General features: G+C 32.4%; 5 protein-coding genes across 5 annotated transcripts in view; 1 reads left to right on the forward strand and 4 right to left on the reverse strand.

The window, feature by feature from the left end:
• The window catches only part of LOC125813770 (ubiquitin-60S ribosomal protein L40), a 275,584-nt gene that overhangs the window by 26,564 nt on the left and 223,290 nt on the right, over window positions 1-25,730 (forward strand). The window lies entirely within an intron of this gene.
• Window positions 1-25,730, reverse strand: part of LOC125813760 (thylakoid lumenal 17.4 kDa protein, chloroplastic) — a 115,547-nt gene that overhangs the window by 25,500 nt on the left and 64,317 nt on the right. The gene's annotated exons all lie outside the window — the stretch shown is intronic.
• On the reverse strand, window positions 12,266-15,245 carry LOC125813749 (histone-lysine N-methyltransferase ATXR6). Its single transcript, XM_049493215.1, has 6 exons — window positions 14,883-15,245; window positions 14,066-14,152; window positions 13,743-13,972; window positions 13,095-13,195; window positions 12,772-12,984; window positions 12,266-12,453 (listed from the first exon to the last, which is right to left on the reverse strand). The coding sequence occupies exons 1-6, from the start codon at window positions 15,160-15,162 to the stop codon at window positions 12,294-12,296; spliced, it is 1,071 nt and encodes a 356-aa protein (XP_049349172.1). The 5' UTR covers window positions 15,163-15,245; the 3' UTR covers window positions 12,266-12,293.
• Window positions 23,572-24,084, reverse strand: LOC125813987 (uncharacterized). The gene has a single exon (XM_049493465.1). It carries the CDS (start codon window positions 24,082-24,084, stop codon window positions 23,572-23,574), a length of 513 nt encoding a protein of 170 aa, XP_049349422.1.
• Window positions 24,539-25,140, reverse strand: LOC125813988 (uncharacterized). Its single transcript, XM_049493466.1, has 2 exons — window positions 24,714-25,140; window positions 24,539-24,627 (listed from the first exon to the last, which is right to left on the reverse strand). Exons 1-2 carry the CDS (start codon window positions 25,138-25,140, stop codon window positions 24,539-24,541), a joined length of 516 nt encoding a protein of 171 aa, XP_049349423.1.

Below are 25,730 nucleotides of genomic sequence, written 5' to 3' on the forward strand. Positions count from 1 at the left end.
ATTCAAATGACGACCATAAAATCAAGTATTTGTGCATTTCCCCGAATTAGTCAGGATCCTAATTCAGGGAAAATACTAGGTGGAATTTTTTAAAAAAAAATATATATATTCCTTTTGTCTCTAGTTAAGTAACACAATTTCCTTATTAGTCTGTCTAAAACTATTTAGCTTTAAAATTCTCATTTTGTTCTTAATAAAATAATTTAAACATTATATGATTTTATATCGGATTTGATACTAAAATTAGTATACTACAATCAACCATTAGATGTCAACCAACATTATTACTAGGTATTTTTAGCAAAACACTCCAACAAGCAAAGTATTATGCAAAGAAGTCTTGTCCATCTTAATATGTCTCCTACAAAATAATTACATTTCATGTTCTAAACACGTGTTTCCAACTAGTAGAATCCTAGGTTAGGTGCAATATTCAATTATTGTCCAACAAATATGTTCTTAATTAATCATACATAAAAAAAACTTTACCATTCTCTTTATTCATGTGTTAATCAGACAAAACATTATATACAAAAAATATGTCATTTCAGACCTTTTTCTTTATTTTCATCATACATACTCATACTCCACTTTACAGCAGTATTATTACTAATGTCCTTGTATTCATTTGCCATTATTGTGTTTTATAATCAGATGCGTAGTTTGTTTGATCAAGCTTTTGAAAGATTAAAAATATTATTTTGACGTTTGATCAATTTTTTAGGGTAAATAAGTGTTTTCGAAGAGTAGTAAAATTGTTTTTCAGAAGTAAAAAATAAAATAATTTCCCCCTAAAAATACTTTTTAAATTGAGGACTAAAGGACCTTAAATTGAAGCATGGTTATTGACTACAACTATCAATTTTACTATTGTTAATTGGTAAAGTCAAAGTACAAAGTTTTCATGTTTTCTTGGTGAAGAAATTCTTCCTCTTTTTTGAAGTGTGCTGCAACAATTTTTCTAGAATTCTCGCGAGGGATGTATTTGAGAAGGGATAGGAATATATCCGAAAGGAGAGGAATATATTTGAGAGGAAACATGGATGTATCTGAGAGAGGATAGGGATGTATCTGAGAGGTGACTTTTGTAATTTTTTAAAATGGTAATTTTTTTAGAAATTATGATATCTTAAGTTGTGTATTTATGTAATTTTTCCTTAATTAAAAGTGATTCCGTGTTATAGTCATGGCCTCTTGATCAATAAAATAAGTGTAAACTAAAATCGTTGGAGATTGAGATTCAAATAAAATTATTAGTTACTCTTCTTCTATTTTTCTAAGTTTTGATAAATAAAATTACGTGATATTTATAAAAGTCAAAATATTATTATTATTTTTTTTTAAAAAAAAGGTCCTTATTGACTGCCAAAGCCTATTCAAAGGACAAGCTGTAAATCAAATTTAAGCAGACTTTATATATTTATCAGTACTATAGTAAGCGATAATATTATGTTTATACTAAAATGGATTTATGCGTCAAACATACTCCCTCAGTCTCAAAATATTTATCATTTTGAAAGTTAAAAATATATTTTTTATATTCATTTTATGTATTCTTAGTAATAATTATCTTTAATGATTATAAATATCTTAATTATGACACATAAATAATATAATCATTCTTAATTTAAATTTATGAAATGATGTATAGATAAAAAAAATACGATAAATATTTTGAGATTAATGAAAATATAATAGGTCGGTAAAAAATAAGATATAGGTAAACTCTCTACATCCATAGCAATTGGAACATTAATTTTTTTTAATTATTGGGTTGTAATTGGCAGAATTAATGAACAGAAAAAAAATAGTTGAACCATAAATTATGCTTGCCTTGACAATTCTTTATGTCTCTATACTATAGTAGGCTCCTGTGGGGTCTTGAAATATTTCCACGTGTCAATATATAAGTTATTTAGAACTCATTCGGATATGATTATCATGATAAAATATTAGCTTGAAATTAGGTCGATTTGAAGTTAAATTTTTTTTTTGAACACCTAATTTAAATTTCTTAAATTATAGATAGTTTTTTCTGGTAAGTACGTACTTTTCATAACTTGTGAAAACTATTCAAATTTCTCAAAGTCTTATCTAATCTTACCAAATGAGTAAATCATAGTTCATAATCTATAAATAACGTATTGAAATACATAACACGTCAAATTAATAAATCATATACTTCGTATTCGTTTTATGAATATATATAGGTCAAATGCCTACTAAATTAACTTGATTTTCTTGTCAATTATTTCATTGACATATATATAATTTGAATTGTATCATCTCTGTGTTGGGATAAAATAGTTCAGATATATTATTAACAGAGCGTGGCATATATAATGTTTTATGCTCATGCATACACAAATTTCTTCAAAAAAGTCTCGCATTATTAAAAATGTTTCTCTACGCTTATATATAAAGAACAAATATAAGACTTTATTCGTACACCCAATACTTGAATTCACCCAAGCAAAATAGGTGACACCAAATACTTTAAAAGAGAGAAAGAAACTAAAAGGACAATGATGAAACACAAAGAAGACAGAATCTATAGAATTATCTAACGTGGGGGACCTTAGGAGGTTGTGTTATTAATTGAGTAAGCTGTAAATAGAGAGAAAAACATTACCACATGAGTAGGAAAAATAAAAGAATGTGAAGTATAGCGAGTCGCAAAACAAAGTCAAAATTTAAAATTTATTTGCTTAAATAAATAGTTTTGACATATTAAAACATGCAAAAATCTATATCAAAGATACTGAATTTGACCGAGTCCGTACCTTAATCTTTGTATCCGGCCTAAGTACAAAGTAGATTTTTTTGAATTGAATAGGGTAGGCTTGTTCTTAAGCAACAACTTATTTTAGACAAAGTCCACGACTATACTATACTTTTTTTTTTCTCTTTATTCAAGGAGATGCATGCATATGGTTGCTTTGTTATGCTGAAACAGTACGCAGATTCTTTCAACTGTTTTACCCTATTTCCTTTTCTTCTGTGTCTAACATGTCAAATAATTCGTACTAGTGCTAGTGTTGACATATTGGATGATATCATCATATATAGTTCTATCACAGTGTGTCATACAAGTTGACCTCCACCAGCCACCACCAAAAAGTAAAATACATTGTTATTACGTGTTCGGTACTCATACATATGAGAGCCTGACTAAATGTCGAGAATTTCACATTGGGGTAAAATGTTTTCTAATAAAGGAAACTTTGTATCTAGGTGGACTCAAACCTGAGACATCTGATTAATGATGAATAAAATACTTACAACTCCACCACAAACCTTATTGATAACGCTTTACGAGTATTGTATAAGAGTCAACATGTTTGGAGAGGGTCAATTTTTTTTCGTTTTTGCTTATTGGATTAATTACTTAAATTCACATGGACTGTTATAAAATGTGACCTTTTATATTGACAAAATAGAGAAAGACAACTTTACAATAATTTCCAATATTTAGTTAAGAGTGACCTTTATTATTATTTTATCTGATCTCATCTTTTTCGTTCGTTTAATAATTCAAACTCATAATCTTAAGAGTAGAAGTGAAGAGTGTTTAATATTTACGACAAGAACAACCTTTTTTTTTTATCTATAAAGAATGAGCATTTGAGCAAAGAGTACAATAGTGTATATATATATTTTTTAAAATCTTTAATATTGGAGAAATTTCAAGTAAAACATTTTTGCATTTAATTTTGGACACTCCAAAAAGAGAGAGGAAGTTTTTGAAAGAATATTTGTAGGTGGGGTTGGAATATGGAAGGGTGTTATAAATGAGCTCACGGACTACGTATGCATGGGGGATATATATATTTATTACTGCTTAATTATCATACCGATACTATATTATACTATATGATTAAATGGCGCCTTAATTTACTGCTTTTATTTATCATACCGACCAATTTTCAATCCTTGTCAACGTGTTGCATCTTTTTTTAACATGACCAACGTTTCTATCACCTTTTAATCTTATACTATATTTTATAATATTTTATCTACTACTTATAAGTTATAACGTACTCCGTGCGCTCCTTATTATATCATGTTTATTCATTCCCCGCTAAAAAAATATTGGGGTTTTTAAAATTAAATTATTTTCATTAAATATAATTTTTTAATGATGTACAACTCACTTATCTAGAATTACTAGAAATAGGTGTCTCTGCTAGCACGGCCCAATATCTTAATATTTTTTTTATTTTAATTTATGTGATATAGGTAAAATTTAGAAAGCTGGTCAAATTTTAATAAGTATGATTTTTCTTTAAGTTGTCAATTACATTTTGTTGCACAAATTTATTGTGGAGAGGTCCATTAAGATGTCAAAATTAATATATTTTTCATCATCGATCGTTATTTTTTTACTCATAGAAGTTACAAGATATAAAATAAATATTATCGACGTTCAAAATAATAAAGCAATAACTAAAGAATATGAATTTAAAACTAAAGGCCATAACTAAACCAGATTTCATAATTTCGAAAAAAATTATACACTAAATTTTTTTTCGAAACACGCTGAAGCAGACACATTGACGGAGAGGTGCATGATTTAGCGTGAAGTCTTGAATTTAAAACTAAAATTTCATGATTTTTAAAAAAATATACACTAATTAAATTAAAGTAGAACAAAAGAAGTAATTTTTTTTGAAAGAAAATTCCGAAACATGCTGAAGCAGACACATTGACGGAGAGGTTGATTCAGCATGAAGTCTTGAATTTAAACTAAAAGTCATGGCTAAAACGAATTGTATAATTTTTTTTATACACTAATTAAATTAAAGTAAAATAAAAGAAATAAATTTTTAAGTTTTTTTTAAAAAAACATGCTGAAGCAGGCACGTCAACGGAGATGTGCCTGCTTCAGCACAAACTGTCTCTTATATAATAAGAGAAAAATATTCCTTTTTAAAATTATATGTTCTTAATTATGTAAATACATATATTTAATTTCCATAAAAAATAATTAAAAGAAATTCCTTCCTACCGAACACAGCTTTAAAATTATATTATTACACTCCCATTATCGAAAGGGTCCCGAATTTATCTTTATCTTGGTCAGTATTGCCGATTTAGTGGACTATCTTTTTAATGAGCAGTACCTATCTTCAATTTATGTTTAATGTGTTGTTAGATAAGGATTTGGTAGTTGAGAGATGTTTATTATTCGATCAACTTTGTTTCGATGTGTTATCGAATTTTTGATTTAGATATGTATTTAGCTTTTATTTTAATATTTTTTATTTATATTAAAGTCTAACTATTTTAAATTACACTATATGAAACTTTATTTAGAAGAAGAAGCTTTTTATTAAAGATTTTTTTAATATTCAAAATTCAAATCTTAAATTTATGATTAAATTAAGAACAATCTTATCCACGACATTGTCGCAAGTATTTAAGGTACAACTTTAGCTTAGAAAACATTTATATGACCCTTTTTTTTATCATTCAACCATCAATCAATATTTAATACAAATATAAAATTTACAAAAAATTTATTAGATTCATCCGAATGTATGAAGTCCCACCTAACTCCCCAGATGTGAAGTGGGGAGAGAAAAGGGGATTGGTGGCCACATGATGTGACGCATGCCTTTTGTTCCTATTCTCATAGCCGACGCATCTAACAAAGTCATCTACATGTCATACGCACAACCAAACTGTCCACTTTCAATTCACAGCCGTATCATATTTCTTAGTTTTATATTATATTACTACTTGTCTATGTTATTAAAAAATATTTTATATTATTTTAAATTTATAAAATTAAAACACATCTCCAACCTTACACTCTATTTTATTATCTAAATATAAAGTTCTCTATTTTCTCAAACAATCAATTTCAACCCAATTCTCAATTTTACTCTTTAAAAATGAATCTTTTTCTCTTTCCTTAATATTATATTATTATTTCTATTTCATTCTTATTTCTTATTTCATAATATAATTTATTTATTTCTTTTCCCCAATAATTACTTTATATAATTCTCATGTGATACAAATTTTTATTTTTATTTTTTAAAATTTAATATAAAGTTATATTTTATTCTAAAATTTTAAATTCCATAAATTGCAAGAAAATATTATATAGTATATAAATTAATGGACAAATTTAATTAAAAGTCAAATACAATTACATAAACATTACATAAACACTCCATTTTTGAAATTATTATGTTGCTCCCATAAATGCTCTATTAATGCATTATGGAGTTCAAAATGAACATTTTTGTCCTTAATTTTTTTATGTCTAGCTAAAAATTGTCCAAATCGGAGATTTTCATCTACCACAATTTTTGTCGTTGGAGTTGGAGCCTCTACGACATCTTGAATTGGTGCATTAAGATCACGTTCATCCTCAATTATCACGTTGTGCAGTATAATACATGTAGTCATTATATCATGTAACACTTCCTTTCTCCATAAACGTGACGGTCCTACAATAATTGCAGAACTCTGAATGCACGTTCAACATCTTTTCGACATGATTCTTATTTCATCGCGAATTAATTATTATGTTATGTATTGTATTTTATTTTGTATTTAAATTATTATGTTATGTATTGTATTGTTATCTTGTATTTAAATTAAATTTTACATTTTACCATTTTAATTTTGTGTATTCTTTATAATGAAAATTAATAATAATTTTTTATTATTATTGATGAAAATTTGAAAAAAAAAATTAAATACTATTAATTTGAAATTAAAGTAGTATATATTAAATAATAAACATTTAAAAAGAATTATGAATATTAAATATTTAATTAATGAAATTATATGTAAAATAATATGCTAATTAGAAAGTAATGAAAATAATAATAAAATATTGAAAAAGTGAAATAGAGAGTGTGAATAGTAGTTCTCCAAATTTGGAGAACTACTATTCAACTCTCTAAATTTGAAGAATAGCGAGTGATTTGGAGGACGGTTGGAGTGCCCATTTTCTATTTTATTTTCCAAATATAGAGAATTGAGAGTAAAATAGAAGTTGATTGGAGATGGTCTTAGATCCTTAAAATTAATTCTTTTTAAATATAAATATCATAAAAGTCAAATAAAATCCCTTCAGTTTAATACAAATAGTTAAAAGAATAAATTAGTTAGAATATCATCTTTAAAATATTATATTTAAAAATTTCATATCCAATCAAGTTAATTAAGACATGTAAAATGAATGGAAAGGGATATCACTTTGTAACAAAGGCCAAGTTTATTTATTTGCAAATGGATTGCCTATTAACAGTTTGGTTATGTTACTCTGTATGTTTTTATTTGTTTATCATTTACTAGTTTTCTTATGTTACTTTCTCTATTTTAATTACTTGACATATTTAATATAATAAAATTAAAGGATATTTTGGTACATTATACATAGTTTTTATTTAAAATTATAAAACTCAAAAGCTTTTTTTATTTTTTTATATTCCGTATCAAATCAAAATCAAACAAACAAATTAAAATAATGAAGTACATTTTCTCAAAGATCTATTATGCTTAGTAGGCTTATGGACATACGATTTTATCTAATGATTTCAATTATCATGAAATCCCAAATTCTTTAAAATAATAATTAAAATAAATTGTTTTGAGAATTTCATATCATGATTTTATGTTTTTCAAATACAAAAATTGACCTTCAAATTTTTTTATAAAAGAAAGCAACAGCGTCATTTTATATTTATTAATCATTTATTTTTTATGCAAACAAAGTTATAGTTTATATTATTACACTTATCAATCTTTAAACCATTTATATCAAATATACTCATATACACCCTGTGCGCACCCAAAGGGTAGCGGCATATATACTACAACAAATTAAAATAACTGTTAGAGATCTACATTAACAAAAAGAATGTTAAAATTTTCACGGACATTAGTTAATTGTCATTAAATCCAATGTCATTATAAGCTTTAACAGTATTTACAAGGAGAGCTAAATGTAATTGTCACAGGTAATTGTTTCCAAAAAATATATATTTAGCGGCAATTAAGTTGTTGCCGCTAATTAACTGCCACTAAAAATCATTTTTGATATAGTGTAGACTAGTCATTACTATCACCAACCAAATTTATTATTACTTCAACAAGAGTAGTACACGACAACTCATGTTCAATTTTATCTTTTATGGAGCTAAAATTCGATTAGTAAATGTTGTATTTTTTTGTAGAATAATTTTGTGATAATATATTTTACTTTTGTGATAGATTGTATAATTTTAATAGTTTTCATAATTTATGATCAATGTGTTATGTTTATGAAAAAAAATACAACTAAAAAATTCAAATGACATATCCAAGCACTACTTTAATTTCATCATCTCATACGATTTTATATTATAATTTCAAATCACGATTTCATCTCACGTGCCAGACACGTTAAAAGTGTTAATGAAGTAGTTAGAATATAATAATGTCCTTTTAACAGCCGGCATCTACATGCAAGATTAATACCACTAGTAACAAGGCCAACTGATTTAACTACCTTTGTCTATATATAAGTGAATCCCAAGACATTCTTTGAAGGGATAATTTCAATTTTCAACTCTATAAATACTATAATTAGATGAATTGAACCAAGAAACTTAACCATGAGAGTACCCTTATGCAATGAACATTACTACCCAAAAATTATTAGTTGACTTTGGGATATAATTGTTACTATATATATACTCTATAGTTAATAATTGTAGAAAATCCACTCAAGATCCTCTTGGAAGAAAGGGTAAAAAATAAGCCTAGAAATGAGCAAACAAAAGAACCAACTAAACATTGAATGAAGTAAACCGTGTGGTTGTCCATAGAAAATTGTATTTGAGTTATGAGTAGTAGGTAGACAAAAACAAAAAAAATGCCAACCCATAAACAGATATACATAATGCATGGAGAATATTGAAATTCTTATATTTTACTCTTTTTGTCCCTCACATTTACCATCGGGAGTTAAACGAGTTTTCTCTTTTGATCGTAATTTATAGTACTTTTTATATAGTATGAAAAAAATATATACATATATCATCTCCTCATATCCTGAATTTCTTGTGAAAGTTAGATGATATAACGCTCGTACTCTGAATCGTTTAAAGTGGGATGGAGGGAGTAAGATTTTTAAGGTTATCATATTTGCAACTAAGTTTAAAATAAATTAAAAGGGGCGGAAATGAAGGTGGAAACGTATACATTTTCCACCAAACAAAGGGATATGGGTTGGTGGGTAATTTAGGTGTGGGACTTTCTTGTGATGGTTGTATTTCTCTGAGAAGGTGTTAAGTAAGATGGGTGCCCACTAACCACTTTGTACTTGATCATTTTACATGGGCCTGGCCCTGTTTTTTTTGGAAAGTTACATATTTGGCCGCTCGTCAAAATTAATTACAATCGCAAATTATAATAGATATACATTAATATACAAAATATATACTTGCCGGTTATTATTTTGATAGGAGGCTATACAATGTAAAAATCCCTTTCTTTGTACTGGAATTGTGTTTTTGCTTCACCTCTATGTATAATATAATAAAGAGAGGCAACTAAGGTTGTGTACGTTTGGCATGGAGGAAAATGTTTTCTAGTTATTCTTTCTTTCATATGTATGTATTTTCTTTTGTAAATTGCTTTTCTAGACTCCTCGGGTAAGGTTCGTGTATACCTTATCTTTTCTAGTAAAAAGAGGTTTTCTATGTCATTTTGCATTATATATTGACTTAAAATTGAAGTAAGCTAATGAGATGTCCACGCAGTCATGCACTGAAAGATTGGTGACTAAATTATATGCATGGATAATGTAAATACATACTCCATAATTAATGAATTCACTTATAACGTAATTTTATTCATTTTTATGTATATATATAATTCGTTGAATTTCTTCGACATATTTTTTTTTTCTCTTTGAATCCTTACTTGAATTTTTGGCTCCGCCACATACTAAATAACATTCTTTGCATCATTATTTACTACATAAATAAGTCCTACTGTATAGTACTATAATCCTAGCATGATTACCAAAAAAACTGGATTTAACGATGAATAAAATTTATAGCTAAATAGCAAAATTTGTCGCTAATCTTATGTAACGTCAGGTTTTCATTAGCTATAATGCAAAATAGCGACGGACGGGTAAAAAGAGAAAGAGAAAAATGAGCAGACAATAAACTGATGATTTATGTTCAGAAAATATAATAAAACAACAATGTGCATACATATGTGAATTATGTCACTAGAAAAACAAATGAAAAACAACAAAAGAGGGCACTCTTTCTTATAGAAAAAATTTGTGAAAACAAACAAATTAAATAATGAGGGACACAACACAACTGATCACTGCAGTGGATCAACAAAAGATATAAAGTGGGCGGTTTGAGTATTATGTATATATGTTGAGTAATAATGGTAATAGTTGACAAACTCTTCTTTTTTTATCTTGGGATTTGTGCACTTTTTTTTTCTTTTTTTTCTGATAACAAAATCTCTGCCATTTTTTCCTCTCTTTTCTTGTCCACTGGTTAAAAAAAAATGCAACATGAAAATTGAAGTACATAAAAATTACACCTTCTGGACCACGCACCTAAAATTGTTGTGGGGACAGTAACTCAAAATCAACGGCTTAAAATTATCGACTACTCGCTCTGTTCCAATTCATGTGACATACGTTGAATCAATATAGAATTTTAAAATGAAATGTATGAACCTTAAACATGTTATAGTATTTGAAAGGAGAATTCTCATGACCAAGTGTATCCGGGTTTAGGAGTGTCGTTCTGAGATTAAAAAGAAAAGTGTGTCACGAGAAAGGGGTAAAAGGAAGTAAATGAGACAACTGTGATATGTTTGTCTTTGTGTATATGTGTGTTGTGTGAGAAGTCTACTGATTATGGTAAGCTATTAATTAATAAAAAGGACCACTCTATTCTGTGTTTCTGTTTGGTTTGGTTTTAAAACATTCAGAGCCATAGGGTGGTCCTTTCTGCATGCAGTTATATATATAGATCATTATAATCATAGGTTTTAAAGTGTTTTTATGGACTACTGACAATCAGCCCCAATTTCTTCTTATCTTGGTACATTTTCACCAGTACTTGTCTTGGATCTGATGACTTTTTACAAAGGAAAATACATTGAAGTTTTTGGCTAGGAATTAGACTCTATGTACTTTGAACATTAGAAATGTTTCAGATTCATATTGGGCTTGAAGCCCATTAGAGTTTTAAAAGGGGAAGCCTGGATAAGAATTCAGCATTTGCTTAAAGCAAATTCGGATTAGTCGGATTTCAAAGTGGACCAGATGAAAAACAAAAAGGAATAGAAATCTCAAACAACAACAACATACACAGTGTAATCCCTCAAGTGGGGGTATGGAGAAGGTGTTGTGTACGCATATATTACTCCTATCTTGGAGGTAGAGAGGTTGTTTATGATAGACCCTCGGCTCAAGAAAACAACAAGAGTGAAGAAATGAAGGCAAAATACTCAACAAGGCATGACAGAACTTTCTGAAAAAGGAACTACAGTAACTACAAAAAATAATACGATAATCAAAGTACAAAGAATAATAAATAGTAACAGAAGTCGTAGAAACAAGGAACTACAAGAATTATGCTACTATTGCTAGTATAGAAGGATAAGCGAGACAACACTCAATTACTTACTAGCTTTCTACCTTAATCTATATCTCCTATATTCTCCTATCTAAGGTCATGTCTCCGTATGTACCGTATAAGCATCTCTCCCTCGTATCTTGTCATGCCTAACTTTAATCTTCACAAAAAGTAGGCTGCAATGATTGTTCAATTAATTCAAATGTAACAATACTAAGTAGAGATTGAACTTGACCAATTCAATTCAATTCAATTTATAAGGATATTCAACAAGTCTGATATTGATCAGAAAATGCTAAAGTTCAATAATAGAAGTTTTTGCTTGGACAGCTTAAGGAACTTCTGTTTGGGGAAACATGAGTTTTTTCTCCAGAACCAAGCTTAAAGCATTTACATGATGAATCACCAATAGCTGACATTTGTACACAAAATCTTCTCAGGTTGTCATGTTCCATGAGTCCACTAAAAATATCTTGAAGGTATGAGATGTGAGACTGGACAATGAGACCAAAAACTAGGAATTCTTTGCATTTGATGCACCCAAGACAAAATCATTCTTGTATACCCCTCCACCTTGCCCTTGTGTTTACAGGGCTTTTGCGCTATGTGCCAATAGATTAAAAAATTTAGAAACCAATGCTTGGACAAATCAGTTTGGATCCTATGAGGTCAAACAAAGTGTTCAGTTGGATATTCATTTTCATAACCATTGTAGTCATAATATAGCCTCTCTCCCTTTCGAATGTCTCTGTTTGCAACCAATAAAACACGGCATTCACCATTAACATCAAACCTCACACACTTCAAATTCTGCTTCTTCTTCCCAGCGCTGCATTAGAAGAAATATGTATAATTAAGAACACTCCAAAAGAAAAACCATACAATGCATGTATAAGGCATGCTTGAATTTAACACTAGCCATGTTTATGTTTAACTTGTGCATCCAGTTTTAGATTAAACTGCTTGCAATATTAAGATTTTCTGAAAGAATTCAGTCTCATTCCTCGAGAAAGAACACATAGATGCTGGACAAATTGATGATGTGTGATTGACATAATTAAGTGTCGTACAAAAAGAACCATAGGATAAGCATGAGATATCATAGTAACTTCAAAAAGCACAAAGTGTTTGATGGAAAAGAACATACGGAGTATGATTGTTTATCCCATTGATGAAGCGAGCAATATTACTGTGCTTGTCAGGACAAATGACAAGGTCTTTTGAAGGATCATTAGTAGTTAAAAGAGTCATCATGCTATCTCCATCATCAGCTTCCCGGTTATTCAAGTAATCAACATCTCCAACATACTCTGTAATTATTGTCCAGTCTTTTATGATCGCATCTGCTTCAACAGTAAATCTGACAAAGCAAAAATAAATAGATAAATTAAGCATCCCATATTAAGATCACACAAAAAAAATGATAATTTGTGAATACATTGGAAAGCAAAGTAGTGATCAAATACATACCCCTCTTTGGGATCAAAAACAACCATGAGTGGTGGCCATTCACCCTGTTTCATCATGTTCTTGCACAACTGTAAAGTTTCTGTATCGTCTTTAGATAATACCTGGAGTTCAATAACAGAAGTCTTAAGATTTGAAAAATAGGCAATTCAAAGGATCATGCTAAGAAAGTTGGGACTTTTTTTCTAAATAATACAATGAAATAAAAAATCTTCCCACAATTTCTCCTTTTAAGGCTTTACATAGCTTTTCCCCTATGGGCATACTAAGTAGCTAGATATAATTATCTCCTTGTGAAAATTTCAAGCATCACACAGAACTCAGAAGGCATGTATCCATGTAAACCACTCCAGTGGTTATGTGGCAAACAACATAGAGGATTCCCCTCAGTCAATCAGACTATCCTGAATCTAGTCAGTTGAGGTCAGCTAAATAAATCATACGATATTCAGGGAGATTTGACCATTTCTTATCTAACAATAAGATAGTAAGATGACATCTTTAACCACTACAATGTGCCAATGCATCCTTTTTATTTTTCTTCCAATTGGAAGTTTTGATCCCGCTCAAAGTTAGATTCAGTAATAGCATGCCAGTCTAAATCTAACACATTTGGTCAGTCAAAATGTTAAAGATTATGTTCTACTTTACCTGCATTCCCTCTCGCTCGAGTGCTGCATGATTAGCTGTTCGTGGGGCCATGCCTGGCATATAGGTGAGCTCATTGCTGAAATCTGCTCCAGCTGCTAACAAGGCAGTAGCAAGAGATGTCATTTGTTCCAATCTCCGGGTAGGATCCTTAGTCGGATTGAAGGGCAATAATCTTCTTCTCTTCTTTGACACTACCAAGCTACTGCCACGTTTTCTCTTTTTCTGGCAATCTGACCAAAAAAACAACCAAAAGCAACACCCATCAGATCAAGTAATTAGAGCAAACAAATAAGATAATATCATCATAACTATAAAGAATTTACCTTTGCCTGGACTAAACTCATTAATCGAGTTAGACGGTCTCTGAATTCGGAAAAAATCAACAATCTTTGTTTGCACAAGAGGAAATTCTGCACATTAGATAAGAACACCTTATCAATCACTAATAAATTAAGTATGAGCAAGTATTGGATACCTGATTCCTTCAAGGTTGAAATAGCCAAGACATTGCATTGCAACATGTACAAAATTAAATCTTTACTGTCATGACCATGGCATTGTAAAATCACATCTGTCCAACTTAATTTTTGTTTATGATTACTATTCCTTCTTAAAGAAACTAGTACTACTAGTACACCTTAATTCAAAACTACTTGGGATTGATAATAGGTAGGAGCATAAACTGAAACATTTGGGGCTATAAAGATAGTTATTAAATCATTAGCACTGCATAAAACCATTCCCCCTAGATTAGCTGTTAATACGAATAAGAGAAACTCCATCATAGCCATTTCTGTACAATCAATGTACTCTACAGATCATCAAAACTCATCACACTTGATTTGGACCCTTCCATTCCAACACTCAATAGTTTGGGATGTTCTAACATTGGGGGTTCTTGACATCTACTTATTTACAGTTTCACACACCCAAAAATAAAAGAGTTGCTTTGCTGACATTAAGTACTCGAACTACATTTGTCTATAACAATTAACACCATATCGTCAAACAATTAAAGATTAGGCAACCAACATCAAACTTCAATTTTTAGCAAATTTCATAAACACCCAAATACAATTCTAACACAAAAAGGTTCAAATATTAAATAAACGAATAAAAACTGAAAACCCATAAACGTACTTGTCAGATTCTTGTTATCATCGCAAGATGGGCAGAACCAGGAGCCTTTGGGCACTGAAGCCAGAATGGGTCTCAAGCAAAACAGATGAAATCCTCGGTCACATTTGTCACAAAGCAAAAGCTGAGCTGGGTATTCACCAGATCCACATTTCTCACATGAAGTATCGCTATATTCATCTTCATCAACCATTTTCCTTGAATTCGACCTGTTCCTCAATGTTCTTCCCGGTTTTGGAGCTTCCGTTCTTCTCCGCAACACAACTGTTGTTGAAGAACCCATTGTTAGCAAAAACAAATCTGAAAAAACTGAGAATGTAGATACAATCGAGGTTACTGTGAAAATGAAAACGAATTGGGGATTCAGTAGGGTTGAAATAAACGGCTAAAAGGAAACATTTTTTTCCCGCGCTATTTACTGTTCGCGGAAAAAGGAGATTAGCGCCAAAAATGTCACGCGGGTCATAGAGATTAGATTTGAGTTGCGGCCTTTTAGGCCCATATCACGGCCCGTTACTAAAAGGTAGCCTCTATAATCACCTTGGGTCGGAAGCTGGTTGTAAAGTAAAAACAGGGTATGTGTGCATTTGAATTCTATTTATTTTGATTGAAAGGGCATCGGCCTATCGCTCAATCTAAGAAGCTTTCCCCTCTCCTCTACGGAAGTCATCTCTTGGGTCGGGTATGTGCGCGTTTGAATTCTATTTGTTTTGATTGAAAGGCGTCGGCCTATCGCTCAATCTAAGAAGCTTTCCCCTCTCCTCTACGGAAGTCATCTCTTAGGACGGAAGCTGGTTGTAAAGTAAAAATAGGGTATGTGTGCATTTGAATTCTATTTTTTTTTATTGAAAGACGTCGGCCTATCGCTCAATCTAAGAAGCTTTCCTCTCTCCTCTATGAAAGTCATCTTTAAATCTATTTTAGTTCATGGGTATATCACTATCGTCAAACCAAGAGTAGTACCTTAAAATATGTATGTAGATTTTGAAGCCAAAAGAGTCACAGTTTAGGATAAAAAATGTTCAAAAGATTACTCTTAATAGAAGTTTATCGATGTGGGAAAATTATTGGAGTGCCAAAAAACTTAATATTTTTTTTTCGCAAAAAAAATCTAAGAAGATAAAAGTAATCATTTATAGAGGACTTAATTGAATTCACGTGAAAATGAATCTAGGAAATGAGAATATTAAAATTTAATTCACGTGATAAGATTTAGGGAATAGGCACTTCATCGAAATTCACGTGACAAGAGATTGTTATATCTCAAGAGTTATGCAAGCTCACACGACTAGTGTGTCGTGCAGGCACACATGACTTAAGAGTCATTCAGTATGTTACGCCTTTAATGTCGCAACCACTATTTAAATTCATCAAGAACTTGCTAAATTCACATAAAAAAAATCTAGGGAATGGGCATATAAAAATTGAGTTCACGTGAAAAGAGTCTGCCACATCTAGAAAGTTGTGCAGGCACACACAACGTAGTAGTTATTTACTACCTCACGCATTTAATATCACAATCATTATTGAAATTCCTAAAGCACATAACTAAATTCATGTGAAGAAAAATCTAGGGAATGGACAAATCAAAATTGAATTCACGTGAAAACAATATAACACATCAAACAAACGTGCAGGCTCACGTGTCTAGTGTGTTGTACAGACAAACACGAGATAAGGATTGTTAAGTACCTCACGCCTTTAATGCACAATCACTATTTTAATTTTAAATCACATAACTAACTTCACGTGAAAAAGAATCTAAGGAACATGAAAATAATTTGTTATATCTCGAGAATTGTGCACGCCCACATAACTAGTGTGCGTGCGACACACATGACTTAAAGGGTCATTTAGTATGATGCACATTTAATGTTACAATCACTATTTAAATTCATAAAACACTTAACTAAATTCACGTGATAAAAATCTAGAGAACAAGCAGATAAAAAATTGAATTCACATGAAAAGAGTCTGCCACATCTGGAAAATCGTGTAGGCACACATAACTTAACAGTTATTCGGTACCTCACACATTTAATATCGTAATCAATATTTAAATTCATAAAGCAAAAAAATAAATTCACGTGAAAAAATCTAGGGAATAGACACATCAAAATTTGAAATTACGTGAAAAGAGTATAACCTATCAAACAAATGTGCAGGCTTACATGTCTAGTGTGTTATGAAGACAGACACGAGTTAGTAATGGTTAAGTACCTCACATCTTTAATGTGCAATCACTATTTAAATTCCTAAATCACATAACTAAATTCACGTGAAAAAAACTTAGGGAAAGAGCATATTAAAAATTAAATTCACGTGACAGAATTCAGGGAATAGGCACTTCAACTGAATTAACGTGAAAAGAATTTGTCATATCTCGAGAGTCATGCAGGCTCACATGTCTAGTGTGTCGTGGAGGCACACGTGACTTAAAAGTCAATCAATATGTTACTTCTTTAATGCTGCAATCACTTTTACATTCATATAACACTTAACTAAATTCACATGAAAAATATAGGGAATAGACACATAAAAAATTGAATTCACATGAAAAGAGTGTGATACATCTAGAAAGTCATGCAGACACACTGTTTTTATTAAAAAATATGTTTAGACTGGTTTTAGAATCGCCACTTAATTTGTAAGTAAAATTAAGAAAACTATCATTTTCAAAAGACTAAAACAGAAATTTAATGAAAACTTAAAGGGGATTCGGGGTTCTTATTAGCATTTCGGGAAGGGTTTGAAAGAACCCGAAATGCCCGCTAATACGCGATTATCCGGCAATTAATCATTTGGCTAAAAAATTGACTTAACTTGAATTGCAAAATTGAACTTATTTTGTAGTTAGGTCCATTTTAAGGGAGAAATAGAAAAATATTGAAATATTATTTAAGTGAGTATTTTGTAAGCTTATTTATTTATTTATTCATTTTTTAAGTCAAGTGAGAGACGAATAATTTGGTTAAGTGATTAATTCATAATGGGTGTCTTTTGGGGATTTGAAATTTTTAACTTTAAGATTAATAATAGATAATAACGAGTAAACAAACACAACAAAGAAAGGAGGGAAAGAGATTTGGGCCCAAATCTGGTTTTCTTGTCCGTCTGGGCTAGTATTTGGGCCCATTTTCGTTTTGGGCCTTTGGCCCATTTGAGTCATCTGCACCTGTCCTAAACTAACATAAAATAAAATATTGTTTGGGCCTTAGGCCCAATTTTTTCACCCGTCCTAAATTCTAGCAAGATAATAGATAAGTGGGTTTAGACCCAAAAGTAACAAAATACAAATTTGGGAATTAAGAGTGGGCCTTTGGCCCAATCTTTTTTCAATCTTTGCGATTTACTATATGCTCTTTCAACTCTGGGAGCTGTTCATCGATTTAAGGGCCGACTGACTCGAATAAAATAGAATTGGGCCTCCGTGGCCGAGGGGAAAATACAAGGATAGAGTCCGCGAGGACCCGAGCAGATTTCACATGCAACAACAGATAAAGAGAGTTAGAAAAGAAATACAAATCTCGGCACACACACGGTCCAATAATTAATTCATAAGAAAGACAAACACACAGTACAACTTGAAGACAAAAAACGTGGCTATAAGCCAAGGCACTTCTTAACATAGGATGATAATCATGTATTCAAAGAAAGAATTGACCAAGGCAGCTAATTGAATTTGGGATGTGCATGCTCAATTAACAAAACTTCTTAACTAATAAACAAATAAAGGGATTAATATCAACAAAATGGGGGGTCAAGAAAAATGTCAACAGTGAACTTAAATGAATTAATTGACAAATAGAAATTCACAGTAGCATAAGAGGCTTATGACGGAGAGCTACCATTTAAACATATCTAAACATAATTCTCAACCTTCGCGATTTAACTTCAAGGAAATCAACAAACTACCGGGAAAACTCCTGAATTAAGAAATAATTTCGGCTCATAATTAAAGGAAAAGCGAATAAGATAGCCATTTTTGAATGAAACAAGGATAAACAGGTTGACAAGCGATAAAGGAACTCAAAACATTAACCCCGAACTTTGTGCTTAACACGTGAAAATCACAGAGAAAGAAGTGACACAAAAGGAAAAGGACAGAACTCATTTCATCCATAAATTCAGACCTACACTAATATTTTTACCATTTATCAAATTTATTAGGGATAGAAAATGGAGATCACACGTATTCCAAATAAATATGAGAATGAAAAATCCTTTACTTAACACATTAATTAAAGAAACAATCATATGACCAAATCAATAACTATTATAACTAACACAACTTACACATACAATAATCACTTTCACATGACAAACAAGAACACTTTTATGAGGAAGAAAACAAGTTATGCTAACACATATTCAAGAAGACGATTAAAAGAACTAAACATGCAAAAAAATCTATGAATACACTTAGATTAATGACACCATATAAGAATATGGGGGTTCTCTCCTTCTTCGAACTGAAACAAAACAGGGTAGTCGCCATTCGTGACTCCAGAATTTCCAACAGAACAAAGGGAGAGAAATAACATGACACTAATCACTCATGCAACATACTAGAGGCAAGCAAACACAAAGGCTATTCAAAACGAATGAAGCGAGAATCCAACCAAGCTTATACGTCTAAGATCAAATTATAAAAGGACCACAAAAACTTAGAAGGGGTCGGAGTTTACCTCTTTTGCAGTAGCGGACTGGACAACAAACGAACAGGGATAGACTCTTCCACCACACGATGATTCGGTGAACTTACGTGAACAGAGAAAATGGACAAAGGCACGAGCAGAGCTTGAAACTCTTGGCCTCTCTGCCTCTGAGAGCTATTCTCAAATATTTATTGTAGTTAATAATCCCTTGTATTTTCTCTCAAATTGCAACTGATTCTATCAATATCTCCTCTAACTATTTTCTCTAACACCAAATTTCCCAACTAAAAAAATCTCCCCTTTCAACCGTGAATAAAAGAAATTATATAGAAGGGAAATAGGGTTCGGAAAAATGGGGGGGAAAAGGGACGAAAAAATCCAGGTTCAAGGCCCATTCCAAATTCAAAATCGAAAATCTTTTACCCCTTTTCTTGGAATTTCGACCCATTCCGAAAGAGGAAAGGGAGACAGACGGCTGGATCAACTTCAATGTCCCTCTTGTCCTATGTGGCCTCATCTCGCGCTGGCAAGGACGAATTTGCAGATGCTTTTACGGCTGCTGTGACTGCTGCGTGGAGAGAGACGTTGGACTGCTGGAATTTGTCATCGTCCGCTGTATGTCACTTTACTCGCTGATGTTGGGGCGTTGATGTTGGAGAATCGTGTACTACTGCTAATGAAAGTTCTGGGTTTCTTTAATTAATAGGGGAATTGGGTTGGGTCGGGTTTAAGGAGTGGGCTGGGTTGGGAATTGAAAAAGATTGTAAAATGGTGGGATGTGTTATAGGGAAAAAAGGGTGGGAATTGGAGTTGGGTCACGTAGGTTTTGGAATAGAAAGCATGGGCTGGGAATAGGAGATGGGTCAGCTGAAAGCCTAACAATTGGTCTTTTGAATTTAAGAAATTAGCCACATCGAGTTTAATTTAGCAAATTCGACTAAACTTAAATAGGACGAATTAATATAATTAATTAATGAGCTTCTTACCTTTCACGAAATAAAATAATTAATCAGATTATATATAAAATGAAATTTTATCAAACACTAATTAACTCCAAATTATAAACTATTAAATAACTAAGCAAACTAACCAAATATTTAATTAAACAAAACCTTTTTAGACGATTTTCGAATATTTATAAAATGCAAAAGTATACATATATTATTTAAAATTATAAAAAGGTGACAAAACTATTTTAAAACTAACTTGAAAAAATATTTTGAATTTTACAAAGTCAATTATTTTAAATCATTTGAAAATCAAGGAGCTCGGATATTAATTATTACTTGGGAGGGTCAAAATTGGGTGTCAACAACTGTGCCTCGTTTTACTTAGATTGATGAAAGAAATCCGAGGAAAATGAAATTGACGAATTCAATTTTGACCGACCACATATTCATCCTTTTAGAAAGGAATTTTGGTACGGACTTTAGGAATTATGGTCGAACTTTGGAAATGGGTTTCCTACATATCTCAGGCTATATGAAATTCAGGCCACTTGTAGTTCGACCCAATTGGTTGAAAAAGAAATCTATTATGCAAGATAACCTTTTGTTCTGGAGAAGTGACAAATAAGTCGAGTATGAAAATGAGGCTTGCAACTTCTTAGCCATGAATGCGGTGCACTTCACACCCATAAGTAAGTACTTACACGAGCATAGTTTCCAAAGCTCTTGGTGCGTTGTCACTCAGATTGGAAAGCTGCTTCTGGTAGAGATAAGATTTTCGGATGCGAAAATGAAACCGACAAACCCAAAGATAAAATCACATGCCTTCGATAGGGGTGTGGTTTGATTGTGGTGGAAGTCGCTCCTCTGCTCGCGTCCTAAGAGTTTGGCACTCCTCTTTGGACTATGTCCTAGTTCACTGCTAAGAAAAATTTTCGCGTTGTGCTACATCTTTTTTTATGTCGTCCGCACCTGTGGTTTGCTTTGAGTATTCATCCTCTTGGGATGCTCTCAGAAAAGATTGAGATAAAACTCATTAGCATAAAATGCATTTCAAATGGGGTGATATTGTCTTTTACCGTGTTGACACTTGATTGTTTTCCTTGGACGTTCGACGTCAACTCCATCGGGCTTGACGTAAAGCAAATAAAGCTTGTGTCTCATATTTGCAATATAATCTTCAATGTACTCTTTCTTTGATGTTAAAGCAATAAAATAAGCTGATGTAATATGTTGACGGTTCTCCTGATGTCATTTTTGATGGTTCTCTTGATGTCAATTTTACAAAGAAAAATGATGCAGTTGATGTTGATCCTCTTGTGATGGGTAAATCTTTCTCTTGATGTGCATGACTTTTCTCTTGCTATGCGAAAATCTCTTTCCCGCGATGCATGAATCCTTCTCTTGCTATGCATCGATCTCTTTCCCGCGAAGTATGACTTTTTCTCTTGCTATGTATGGCTCTTTTTTCCATGATGCATGACTTTTTTTTCTCTTGCTATGCATGGCTCTTTTTTCCGCGATGCATAAATCTTTTCTCGCGATGCATGAATCTTTTTCCTGTGATGCATGAATCTTTTTCCGTGATGCATGAATCTCTTTCCCGCAATGCATTGATTTTTTTCTGCGATGTGTGAATCTCTTTGCCGCGATGCATGAATATTTTTATGCGATGTGTGAATCTCTTTCCCGCGATGCATGAATCTTTTCCCGCGATGCATTCATCTCTTTTCCGCGATGCATGAATCCCTTCTTGCAATAAATGAATCTTTTGAGGATGTCGTCCCCGGTACCAAACAGAGATAATGCTTCACCGAGCAACATATGTGATGTTGTGGGGTATTTTTGGGTGGCGGTATCATCTCAATTGACAATTTAATAAAAATGACCCCCGAAATAGTGGTATTATCTCATTTGACGATAGATATAAATTACCATCCGGGTGGTAATATTATCATGTTTAATTTTATGATGACGTCTTCCAGGAATCTTTAGTTGCTGGAAAATAATAATATTGCTCTCTTCGTGGTTTTCATTTGTCTCATCTCCGAACATATGTGCAATGTTCATTATGATCCTCGCTTTGCCGAGAATTTGAACGAAGTAATGCTACTCATATTTCTAATTTTTTTATATAAGAAGCGTAAAACTTTTCCTGCATCCACAGAAACATTGTTAGTCTAAAATGAACTGATCTGTGTAGATCTCTTCAGTTGCCTGCTCCTTATTTGACTATCTCCGGTTGAATTCTCCAATCTCCCGTTTCTTGATAGATAAGACGAAACATTTTTATGCAAATAATTTAAACATGTGGGAATTTTTTTATAAAAAAATAGATTTTCTAAAGTAATGTTTGGAAAAGGTTACTGCCAAGTGCCATGTCATGTCAAGCTTGATGAACGCCATTTGGAGTTGATGTTTCGGGATCTATCTGATTACTTGTTGGGAAGCATACAAAGTTGCTCTAAACTTTTGACGAACCTTGTTGAAATTTTGAGGTCATCCTCAAAATTTCTGTCCCAGTTAATTGTCTTGGCGTATCTTGAACTGTTGATAAACAAATCGTGAAATTTTTGAGATCTTCTCAAAAATTCTGTCCTAGTTGCAAATTTCAAAGTAACTTTAGTTTTGACTTTGTTGGAGAGATCTGCTTCTTGAGAAATTTTTGGTCTCTCTCAAAAATCCTGTTCTAGTTTTTATTGTAAAGAAAAAATAAAAATCTTACGGGAAATATGACTGAGCCGTCGTGGCGCCTACGTATCATGCTGAGGCAGGAATCAGGTCAAACGTAATTCTCCCTTCGGGATTAATAAAAATAAGAAATTTAAATAAGGAACTGACCGAGGCCTACATAGGCCACTTACGTATCTCATTCTTGAGAATTCAGGTCGAATGTTGTTTAAATACAAAGAAAAATATTAAAAGGGGTTAAAGGGGCGACCGAGGCCGACATCAGCCGCCTACATATCTCATTCTTGAGAATTCAGGTTAGACGTAGTTCATTACAAAGGGATAAAATTCTAAATAAAGCGATTACAAGCAAATAGAACGATTACAAGGAAATGACAAAAAATATAAGTTGAAACTTCACACATAGTATCTCTTGACAACATCTGAATTGAAAGGTTTCAGCCATTCAGTGCCATCCATCTCTGACAGGACTAAGACACCTCCAGATAACACTGTACGAACCATGTAGGGTCCTTGCCAATTTGGTGCAAATTTCCCTTTATATTCATCCTGGTGAGGGAAAATACATTTGAGAACCAACTGACCAATCTCAAACATTCTGGCTCTTACTTTCTTATGGAAAGCACAAATCATTCTCTGTCGATACAGTTGTCCATGCCAAACAACAACCATTCTCTTCTCATCAATCAATATTAACTGATCAATCCGCTTGCGAACCCATTCAACATCACTCAATTCAGATTCTTGGATGACTCTCAATGAAGGTATTTCAACTTCTGCAGGTATAACTGTTTCTGTTCCATACACTAGCAAATATGGAGTAGCTCCAACAGATGTCCTGATAGTCGTTCGGTAACTCAACAAAGCATACGGTAGCATCTCATGCCAACCTCTGCGATTATCAATCATTTTCCTCAAAATCTTCTTTATGTTCTTGTTGGCGGCTTCTACAACTCCATTCATTTGGGGACGATAAGTGGTTGAATTTTGGTGAGTAGTCTTGAATTGTTCACATATCTCTCTCATCAGATGACTGTTGAGATTCGCTCCATTATCAGTAATGATGGATTCTGGCACTCCAAACCTACATATGAAATTGTTGCGAATAAAATCAGCTACAACCTTTTTGGTCATCGACTTATACGAAGTTGCTTCCACTTACTTGGTGAAGTAGTCAATGGCAACCAAAATGAATTTGTGTCCGTTAGAGGCGGCTGACTCTATTGGACCAATGACGTCCATGCCCTAAGCTACAAATGGCCAAGGTGAACTCATAACATTAAGTTCGTGAGGCGGCACTCGAATCAAATCACCATGCACTTGACATTTATGTCATTTTTGCACAAACTTGTAACAATCATGTTCAATAGTCATCCAAAAATAGCTGGCTCGAAGGATCTTCCTCGCCAAAGTGAGCCCATTCATGTGAGTACCACAAACTCCGGCATGTATCTATTCCAGAAGCTTCGCAGCTTCACTAGCATCAACACATCTGAGGAGACCTAAATCTGGAGTCCTCCTATAAAGTATTTCCCCACTTGCAAAGAAATTGAGGGTCATACGGCGTATCGACTTCTTTTGGTTGAACGTTGCATTTTCAAGATAAGTCCCGGTTTCTAAATACTTCTTGATGTCAAAATACCAAGGCAAACCATCTGGTTCTGCTTCAACATGTGAACAATGGACATGCTGATCTTTTACCTCTATATCCAAGGGATCAATATAACTTGTATCTAGATGTTTAATCATCGAGGCAATGGTGGCGAGAGCATCGACCAACTCGTTTTGTGTCCTGGGAGTGTGTTTGAACTCAATCTTGCGGAACCTTTTGCACAACTTCTGTATATACTGCACATACGGTGTGATCTTTAGATTCTTTACGGCCCATTTTCCTTGAACTTGATGAATTAGTAAGTCTGAGTCTCCAATAACCAGCAGCTCTTGAACATTCATGTCGATGGCCATCTTCAAACCAAGGATACAAGCTTCATATTCAGCCGTGTTGTTTGTGCAATCAAATCAGAGTTTAGCCGCCATCGGATAATGTTGACCAGATTTTGACACTAGGACTACTCTGATACCTCTTCCTTGGTGGTTCGCTGGTCAATCAAAGAATACTACTCTCTAACCAGGATATGCTTCAGAAATATCTTTACCCACAAATGCAACCTCTTCATCGGGAAAGTAAGTCTTGAGCGGTTCATACTCTTCATCAACTGGACTCTCTGCAAGATTATTAGCCAAGACTTGTGCTTTTATTGCTTTCTAGGTCACATACACAATATCAAACTTAGTCAAAAGCATTTTCCATTTAGCCAACTTCCCGGTCGGCATTGCTTTCTAGAAAATATACTTCAACGGGTCCATCTTGGAAATAAGGTATGTGGTATAAGAAGACAAATAATGTCTTAACTTCTGAGCAATTCAAGTCAAAGCACAATATGTCCTCTCCAACAAAGTGTAACGAGCCTCATATGTAGTGAATTTTTTGCTCAAGTAATAGATGGCTCGCTCATTCTTTCCTGTTTCATCGTGTTGACGAAGCACGCATCCAA

Source organism: Solanum verrucosum, unplaced genomic scaffold (assembly GCF_900185275.1).
Source record: "Solanum verrucosum unplaced genomic scaffold, falcon-dt-bn FXZP01000205.1, whole genome shotgun sequence".
NCBI lineage: Eukaryota > Viridiplantae > Streptophyta > Magnoliopsida > Solanales > Solanaceae > Solanum > Solanum verrucosum.

Excerpts from the sequence above, each read along its gene's own strand:
- LOC125813749 (XM_049493215.1), bottom strand. The coding sequence starts at position 15,162 with ATGGGTTCTTCAACAACAGTTGTGTTGCGGAGAAGAACGGAAGCTCCA. Across the intron at positions 13,196-13,742 it reads TCGAGCGAGAGGGAATGCAG|GTATTATCTAAAGACGATAC; the intron begins GTAAAGTAGAAC and ends ATTGAACTCCAG. Across the intron at positions 12,985-13,094 it reads GTTTTTGATCCCAAAGAGGG|ATTTACTGTTGAAGCAGATG; the intron begins GTATGTATTTGA and ends TTGCTTTGTCAG.
- LOC125813987 (XM_049493465.1), bottom strand. The coding sequence starts at position 24,084 with ATGATTGATAATCGCAGAGGTTGGCATGAGATGCTACCGTATGCTTTG.
- LOC125813988 (XM_049493466.1), bottom strand. The coding sequence starts at position 25,140 with ATGGCCATCGACATGAATGTTCAAGAGCTGCTGGTTATTGGAGACTCA. Across the intron at positions 24,628-24,713 it reads GACCCTCAATTTCTTTGCAA|ATACATGCCGGAGTTTGTGG; the intron begins GTGGGGAAATAC and ends CTTCTGGAATAG.